This window comes from Coregonus clupeaformis, chromosome 8 (genome assembly GCF_020615455.1).
Source record: "Coregonus clupeaformis isolate EN_2021a chromosome 8, ASM2061545v1, whole genome shotgun sequence".
Taxonomy (NCBI): Eukaryota; Metazoa; Chordata; class Actinopteri; order Salmoniformes; family Salmonidae; genus Coregonus; species Coregonus clupeaformis.
Genome location: NC_059199.1, coordinates 52,042,998 through 52,052,384, shown reverse-complemented (window position 1 = coordinate 52,052,384; position 9,387 = coordinate 52,042,998). Strand labels below are relative to the sequence as shown.

Below are 9,387 nucleotides of genomic sequence, written 5' to 3'. Positions count from 1 at the left end.
TTGTAAAATGCATGGGAAAAATGCATGGGAGGAGGCTACATCCAACCACCCATGAGACAAATGAACAGGCTATGGCAGTTATGACAAGCTGTATTGTACTCAGTCCAATCGGCAACCATGGTGTACCAACATTCATACAGCAGAAAGGGTTCAAACATTCATTTGGCCGTAAAAATGCACAACGACTTATAATACCTGAAGATTTCAATAAACAGAAAGATACATTCCTTTTTGTCCATGAAACAGTCTTAGAGTCAGGACACCTATATCTGTACATTCACTTGTATGATTGTATTTCCTTTACCTTTTTCTAACAAAAGGTTTTTGGGAAAACATGGTATACAGTGAGAGAGCAGAGCACTCACAATCATCTCCAGGAAAATCAAGATAGGCTACCTCTAATTTAGCTGCAGCAGGGAAAATACAATTAAAACACTGAGCTAACTCTCAATCTCAACTATCACATCACTAAAAGTACAATTTTCTTGCTGTTCGTGCGATAAATAAAGACAACCTGATGTAGTTCCAAAAGCAGCATTCCAATGAAACCTTTTGATTGGCTGAATCCCTGAATCGATCAATCAGAGTTCTCCCTGGGGGGAAAGGGGCCGTGGCTCTGCTCCTCTTCCCTCAGTGATGATGCTGTTCCCTGAGCGCCAGAGGAGGACTGCTGTGCTTTGATTGGACAGTTGGCCACCATGTGACTGATGCTCAGGCAGAAATGGCACTTCTTGGGCTGAGGAGGTAGCTGGCATTGTTTGGCATGGTGGTCAGGTCCTCCACAGTTGTAGCATCTAGAACACAATAGGAGAAGGGAACACACTAATACAATGATTTCAGACAGTTAACACATTCTTCCACCAGAGAGCAGTGTTCTCCCACATATAGTTTCAGATTCCTGAATTTCCTCAGATCTCATCTACACTGAACAAAAATATAAACGCAACATGCAACAATTTCAAAGGTTTTACTGAGTTACAGTTCATAGAAGGAAATCAGTCAATTGAAATAAATAAATTAGGCCCTAATCTATGGATTTCACATGACTTGGCAGGGGCGCAGCAATGGGTGGGCCTGGGAGGGCATAAGACCCACCCCACCCACTTGTGAGCCAGGTCCACCCACTGGGGAGCCAGGCCCAGCCAATCGGAAATATTTTTTCCCCCACAAAAGGGCTTTATTATAGACAGAAATACCCCCCCCCTTATGGTAGAGAAATGAACAATAAATTATCTGGCAACAGCTCTGTTGGACATTCCTGCAGTCAGCATGCCAACTGCATCCTCCCTCAAAACTTGAGACATCTGTGGCATTGTGTTGTGACAAAACTGCACATTTTAGAGTTACCTTTTATTGTCCCCAGCACAAGGTGCACCTGTGTAATGATCATGTTGTTTAATCAGCTTCTTGATATGCCACACCTGTCAGGTGGATGGATTATCTTGGCAAAGGAGAAATGTTCACTAACAGGGATGTAAACAAATTTGTGAAAAACATTTGAGAGAATTAAGCTTTTTGTGCCTCTGGAACATTTCTGGGATCTTTTATTTCAGCTCATGAAATAATGTTGCATTTATATTTTTGTTCAGTATATTATAAGATTAAGTCAATCTTGACAAAGTATCAGCCTTAATAGAATGACTGCCTCTTATGTATGCATAGCTTATTTACTGCAAGATTGTATGTGTGTGTGCGTGTGTATGTGCATGCTTGTGTGTGATCATTTTAGGAGGTGTATAGTGCATTAAAACCAATGCCTTAACACATACATTTCACACAATCTTAAATCAGTAGATGTTGAGACTATAGTGACAATGGGGAATTTTGTGATTGCATTAACTCCAATGCAGATGAAGCACTGGAGCATCAGAACCTCCCCAAGCTTACTACCACTTCCCTTCTTCCTCTGTCCTCTGCCCTTTGCCCTTTGCCTCTGAGTCCCAACCCCCTACTACACACACACACACACAAACCCTCTCCTAGGGGGCCGTTGGTTATTGATCAGTGTGGGCACCAGGGTGGGAGAGGAGAGCAGAGGGGGCTCTTTGTTTAAATACTGCACCCTGAGCTCTAACCCCTGACCTCTCTTTCTCTCTGGCTCTGCCTTCCCCCCACCTCATTTACACAACACACCCCACTGTTTCCATGGCAGCCATGACCTATGACCTCTCTCAGGGCACTTACATCTGGTATCAATTAAATGGATAGGATCCTTTTCCCTTTTCTGCATCCCCTATTCCCTCTATACGTCTGCATCCCACTGTTATGTTTGTGAGTCGGCGAGAGAGACAGAGAGTGTTAGATACACTCACATCTATGTGGTGTTTGATGCCATAAGAATCAATAGGCACTGCCGATTCAGACCTAGGAAATGTACACCTTTCTTACGCATGCCTTCCCTACGCACTTCTCAGTAGTTGGTATTCAGACTTAGCATATGTAGGTAAGACTTGAATGTAGACTATGGAGAATGCGTTCAAAGTATAGAAAGATAGCCATGAAAATATGCATATGTCTCAGTTTCAGAACCCATGGGTAGATTTAAAAACACTCTGATTTTACACATGATTTCTGTTTAGAGAATAATCATGAATCCTACTGCATGGAAAACTTTACACACAAACCTAAAAAAGTTGGTTTGATTCATTCTGAAAGTTGCCACATTCAGTTCATTAATGGTAACATTGGAAGTAGTATAGCCTACAATATAATTATATTATGGAGAATAGTATACAATAGTATGATATAATAAATATACCCACACTGCTTAAGTTCAATGTCAGAATATGCGTAGAGAGAAAAGTGCATAAAAAGGGAATAAAGTTATATTTATACGGGTGTAACTCGGTTCTGAATTTCCCCCAAAGAGGATAAATAATCTGTTTGATGTCAGACCATTGTGGCTAAAACGGTAAACTTGCCAACTTTCATGATGATGATACCAGATATTTTCAGTGACTTCAACACCCTCAGATTATTTGTAAACAACCTTGCCAGATAAGGTTGTTGTTAATATTGCAGCGATCTTCATATTTAATACTATAAGCAGAGTGTTACAGTGTTTCCGAATCATGGAATTATTTTGAGTGAATGGGGATATCTGGAGATGTATGGTTAGGCTATGCGCCATTTAAAGATGTTAATTGAACTGTCTCACCTGTCCCCCTTGGAGCGTCGTTTCTGTTGCCCCTTAGGTCTCTTCTCACTGCCCAAACACTGTGCTCCCCCTGGCCCCGTCACAGTGACAGACTCTAGGCCTTTAGACGACTTCTTGAAGGTAAACTCCACCTCCTCGCCCTCCTTCAGGCTACGGAAGCCCTCCATGTATAGCTTGCTCTGTGTAGGTTGAGAGGTGGAATGGGTGGTTAGGGATCAGGGTTAGGAAACTGTTCCAAGGCCAGAAGACCTCCATGTCCAGTTTGCTTTGTGTAGGGGAGAGGGATCATCAGTGTGGTCAGAGGAATGTTTAAGAACGGCATGAGAACTGTTCTAGGTGAGGGTAGAGCGGGAGCTTACTCTGTGAGGGAATAAGTGGTCAGGGTTGGAGAAAGGTTCTTTGGTCAGGAAATTGTTGAGAAGATATGAAAACGGTTCTAAGCCTGTGAAGGACTGTGGAGAGCAGTTCTGAGGCCAGATAGGGTGCCCATCCTGTGGCTACCCGGTGTGAATGCATTCCCCAGCCCAATTCCCAGCCTGGTCAAGAAGCAGACACAAAAAGTAATTTTTACTCTGCCATTGTTTGTGCATATAGCTGGTCCGCTTCACATGTTGTCTTCTGAGGTGATTACAGCTAAGAGCTGTTCCTTAATTGGGTCCTACATCCATACATCAACATTCTGCATAGGTTTCAATACATCAATGGAAACATCCAGGCCCTCTCTCTCTCAGGGGCCAACCCCCTCAGCCAATCCAGATTCCAGTCCCATTGACAGCCCGGTTAAAACATCAATGACTACTTACTACACTCCTCCCCCTTCAGAATGTGTGTGTGTGTGTGTGTGGACAGCGTTACCCCTCCCCCAAGGTAGTCACAGCATTCCAAGCTCCAACCCCCTACCCTTCCTCTCCACCACCACACACACAACAGCCAATAGACTCTCCAAAAGAACTCCATCTGGTCAAGTCCCAGACTGACCACTGCTAAGGATGCTGGGAAATGAAGGGGGGAGGTGTTCATTTTTGGGATAGCTGGCCAAAGGCACATAAAGAATGGTTTCAAGAACGTATGTGTCCACCTTGAGAAATACATTTCCTTGCCATTGTCTCCCTTAGTCCAGGGGCTCTGGAAAGGGAAGCTTTGATTTCGTGGCAACCAATCTTCTTGGCAACCAATGTGCTTTGTCAAACTGCCTGAACAGCGGTAGGTGTGACACTAATTTGATACCATAGGTGTTCCATATGTATAAGACTAAAGAGCTCAATGTGAAGAATCATGCCTTGATCAAGACCTTCCAGAGACACAGAAAGTGCCACTGATCTGTTTCCCTCCCAGATTATACTATGCTCATAGAATTTTTTTCAAGCCCATATTAAAATGTTGTGGAGCCGCATTTGATGATGATGGTGAGAGGGCTGTGATGTGTAGGGTCAGTTTATGGCCCTTGCATGCCATCCGTCTTAACCCAGACACCCGTCTCGCTTCTGGGGGGTTTGAAGTGATCATGGTGGGAAAGGAATCCAGGTCATGATGGCCTGACAACCTTCAGCATTCCTTCCTCCTGTACCAACCCCCGTCAGGAGCTGAACGGCCCGGAACTATCCCCTGACCCCCCTGACCTCTCCAACTTCAATCACCCCCCACCTCTCCCTCTCTCGACTGCTTTCTTGTGAATGAACACAGCTCTCAAGCTCTCCCTTTCTCTCTCAATCTCATTCTCTCTCACACACAAATACACACTCTTATCCACACACTCACACACTCATAATAACCCAACACACACACACTCTTAATCCACCCCCCCACACACACACACACACACAACCTCTCCACCACACACTATTCATTCACAGATTAGCCAGATCATTCACAGATTAGTACAAGATCACAGCCAGCAGGATTTCCTCTCTGTTACATTGACAATAGCAGCCATTGTCCAGCAGCCCCTACAAGCCCCTATAAGGGCAGAGGTGGATTAGGGGCGGGGTAATGTGGGTGTTTGATAACTTTTTTATGGGTGAATCACTAATTTTCTTTCCTTCGATTAAGCAATTTACGGTAACATGTAGTAGAGAAATTTGAGGAGAGGTCTTTGGTCCCCCGTTTTACAGAGGGCGGAGGGCTGGGGGTGGATGGCTGGGGAGGGTGGATGGGTTGGGGCTACGGCAGAGGGGCTGGGTGGATGGGTTGGGGCTACGGGCAGAGGGGCTGGGTGGGAGTCAGGGTATGGCTAGTCTGGGGTGGGTGGGCTGCCACACGAGAGGCCAAGTCCCCTGATGTTTGAAGGCCTTTATAACAGGAAGCAGGGTTGGATGGGGACTGAGAGGAATGAGCCTTGTTATCTCTGTTTAGACTAACCCCTGTCTCTCTGTCTACTCCTTTTAAATCCAACTGCTAATATTAGCACTTTCGGACCAATTCCCCATGTAAGTCAATCTCCCCCGTTTAGCATGTTTTAAATGTCATGCCCCAACTCTACCGTGAAGTCACTCAGACCTCTACCTTAACTCAGGAAGGACGGAGGAGAAGGGACGACAGCCTCGGCCGTTATTGTACTCAGGCCTGTTGATCATCTCCAGGTTCATTTGACAAAACAACCCTGGATTCATTAGGCTGTCCTTTAGGATGCTTAGCGTTCCATTCCATTTGAAACAACAACTAGATCCTCCTGCTTTACTAACTTGGCTATACATGACTCCTAATTCCAACATTTTAGATAACATTTATTCCCCCAGGATTTACTGTCATTCATGTATCTGAACCCAATCTTTGTTATTTCAAAATCAATATTCTCATTCAAGACCTTTCATTTTCTGGTAGGTTTATTAAAACACCAAATACAAACAATCTAGTCTTATGAAAAAGTACTATTTTTTGTCTGTAAGTGTTTCATTCATTAGCTAGTTTTAGGGCAATATGATAATCAATTTCCCTAAAGGCTACCATAACCCTGCTTGAAACCTAATCAGATTCAACAACTGATCGATTAAACCAAACACTTTTGTTTTTGGCTGGCTTACATCTTACTTTAGAGAGGTTCTTTCATATTATGTCGCTTCTTGACAACAACATTACGTTTCTTATTTCACAACTGATTTCAGTTGCCATCATGCAGGTCTCGGATTCCAGTTATGGCATATCATCTGAACATAGGATCAACAAAATCTTGCTTTTGTTTTTTAAGCTACTTGAAAAATAGGCCTACCCATTTTAGTAAAGGCTCAAACTAGAATCAGCTGACTATTTCAAGATAATGTTGTCAAATGTTTAAAGAAATTAAAAGTCCTATTGCCTCTTGCTCAACATATAAGCTATGAAAACATATAAGCTATTAATTCGTTTTGAATGAGTGCAGGAAAGTGATTTTTCAAGCACTATAAAGAATGATCGATAGGCCTATATATTTGCATGATCGATCAATCTCTAATCATGAATTCAAATGAAAATGCTAAATCACGGAGGGAAACGAATAATTACCTTCCTTAACGAAAACATCACAAAAGTGGGATATTTACATTGTTGATAAGTTTATGACATTCACTTGCACAAAAACGCGCCAAGGGGTTCGAGCTCGAGCCAGGCCTCGATGAACATCAACACCACATTCTTCGAGTCCCAGACGCACAATAGACCTCACCTGATGAACGAATACATCGACAGTCTCCTCGAGCGGTGTCCCATCTCTGTTGGTCATGGACAGGAACCCGAAACCCATCCGGACGTTGAACCATTTACACAAGCCACTGCCACGAGACGAACCCAGATCCTCCTCGGAGCCAGTGGCTTCCTCCTCTTCCGTCTTTGCACAGCCCCCTTTCGAGAGAAAATAATGTCACTCAGTCAGTTTAGAAAATATAGATGTTTGAAATATGGCATAACTTGTCAACAATCCTGGCAGGAAAACGAGTTGGGCAGGCTCTTACTCGGATGTTTTTCAGAATCAGTTCTTTGGTTGGACTTGAAGAAGGCATTTAATGGGTTGCGTAATGGGAAAGAGCTAGAGAGCCGCGCAGCAAGCTAGGAACACGTGTGTATAAACACTGTTGATATTCGAAACAATGTCGATATATTATCCAGACGATATTTTAAAAATGATTTCGAAAAGCTGGAATATCAGACGGCCTCTTTTTCAAGTAGTTTTGAAATGGAAACATATACGCTAATGGTGATAATAATAATGAACCTGATACTTATTATACATAACAAGACGATAATAATGATGCATTATTATAAATAATAATATGCGTAATAAATATAGGTTAATCGAAATAATCTCGTCAAAATTAATCAATTGAATAAATATACACTTTTTCAATTGATCCATAATTTACACCATACAGGCCTAAATAATTCCCAAGCACGTAAGGGATTGACTCTGATAATGTAGCCTAAATAAATGTTAGCCTTTTCGAGCCACGAGAACACAATATCTTTGAATATTTTGAGAAAAAAATATAGAAAATATTTAACTTCAATATTCAGTTACCAATTAAAAGTATTAAGCAAAATGTATCACCTATAGTCATAATTTATCCCAAAACTTCAACGCAAGCACTGAAAACCATTCTTCCATAAAAATAGATAGTAGGTCTCAAATCGAAGAACAAATAATTACAACAACATTCTCAGGCATAAGTGTGTTGTTGCTTTCGGAGAATGTTCCTAATCTAAACACTGATGAATGATCTACCTGTAAACTGCTGTTCGGAATAAGAGCCCATCCCTTTCCCGGGTATATTTTAATCCAGGTTTACCGTGGCATCCTCTACCAAATCCCCCTGCCCTGCCCTGTCCACCTCCAACCCTTCTCCACTCTACACAACAACACTTTCCCGCATACGGCTTAACAAAGACGCAGAAGAGGAACGGAGCAGCAGTGGAGACAAACAAAGAGGGTTGGAGATACTTTCGCCCTGACAACCAGTGGTGTAAAACTGCTGGGAAGCTTTTCTCAAATGAATCCCCAAATCTGAAAGACAATGCAATGAAACCCAACCCGCCCTCTTTTTGTCTCTTCTCATAAAGAGATCTTTCCATCGAACCCCCCCAAAGATCTTCAAAGAACCTTTGGAACCATTGGAACAATTGCCTGTACCTTCTGCCATGGTTTGGGGGGTTCCTGGGTCTCCTACAACTCCAGAAGAATCAGGCAATAAACGCTGGTTGTATCGTCAACATGCACGTTTTTCGGTAATCCCTCTTTGGGAAATATTGTATTTTCCTTCTCCTGGTCTCTTGTACAATACGGAGAGCGAGCCCCCTGTGACTCTCCTATACCTCTAATATCAACCCCCACCTTTTCGGTCCAGCCCACCACGTGATGCTCAATTGCAATCTTCTGCCTGATAAATTAGACATTCCACGGTGATAGGGCCCAAATTCGCAGAGCGACCAATCAGCGGCGAGGACCACCTAGCTGTTAGCAGTGGGGCCTTGAGGGACCCCCACCCCGTGCGACCCCCCCTTCCCGGACAGGAGAGAGCCACAACCCCCACACCGCCTGGAGCGTTTGAATATGCGGATAGTCAGTCACTCAGGTGCATGGGTTCACGGAAACCATTCAAATTAAACCTTGCTCTTCCACATTCCACACCACCATGTTTGAAGTTAAAACGAAGGACATCTAAATCCAGTAGCATAAATCAACCTATAGCTGTGTTCTGCTTAAGTGTTTGTTGTATTAAAATATATATATAAACCAAACAGAATATAGGTTGATATCAGAAAAATACATTTAGCAGTGGGCAGGAAAAAAATATAAGAGTTTGAAGTAGCTGGTCATACAAAAAATATCCAGGATATGCCTATATGAATTCAACTTTGTAATTTCGTTTGAAACAATTTGAGCTAACATATTTTGCTACTGTCAGGACTACTATCGACTACACGCTGTAAACAAAGGAAATAAATAAACACCTATCTCTTGAGATATTCGTTCCACACAACCCTCCTGTGAATGATGCTCTTATAATTGACCATAACTTGTTCGCTATTGTGTCCTAGCTTGGGGGATGCACGGTCTGTGAAAGGCCGTTTAATTGACTGATTTCCCTCAGAATCGCTGACGGATGCAGATAATGAATGTGAACGTAAACAGAGGGATTGTGTTGCCTTGTGTGAGAGGATATAATAATAATATAATATTTAGCAGACGCTTTTATCCAAAGCGACTTACAGTCATGCGTGCATACATATTTTTTTTCGTGTATGGGTGGTCCCGGGGATCGAAC

General features: G+C 42.8%; 1 protein-coding gene across 2 annotated transcripts; it reads right to left on the bottom strand.

Annotated features, from left to right (window-relative positions):
* Nucleotides 1-494: 494 nt before the first annotated feature.
* On the bottom strand, nt 495-8,441 carry LOC121572901 (protein lin-28 homolog A-like). Of its 2 annotated transcripts, none has more exons than XM_045222387.1 (4): nt 8,253-8,441; nt 6,795-6,970; nt 3,158-3,336; nt 495-794 (listed from the first exon to the last, which is right to left on the bottom strand). In XM_045222387.1, the coding sequence occupies exons 1-4, from the start codon at nt 8,260-8,262 to the stop codon at nt 578-580; spliced, it is 582 nt and encodes a 193-aa protein (XP_045078322.1). In that variant the 5' UTR covers nt 8,263-8,441; the 3' UTR covers nt 495-577. The 2 variants fall into 2 exon arrangements, with proteins under 2 accessions (XP_045078322.1, XP_045078321.1); XM_045222386.1 differs by lacking the exon at nt 8,253-8,441 and adding an exon at nt 7,848-7,984.
* Nucleotides 8,442-9,387: the final 946 nt, after the last annotated feature.

Coding starts and splice junctions, on each gene's coding strand:
- LOC121572901 (XM_045222386.1), bottom strand. CDS start 7,878: ATGGGCTCTTATTCCGAACAGCAGTTTACAG. Junction 3,337..6,794: donor TCGATGTATTCGTTCATCAG/GTGAGGTCTATT, acceptor CAACCTACACAG/AGCAAGCTATACATGGAGGG. Junction 795..3,157: donor CGACGCTCCAAGGGGGACAG/GTGAGACAGTTC, acceptor ATTGTGTTCTAG/ATGCTACAACTGTGGAGGAC.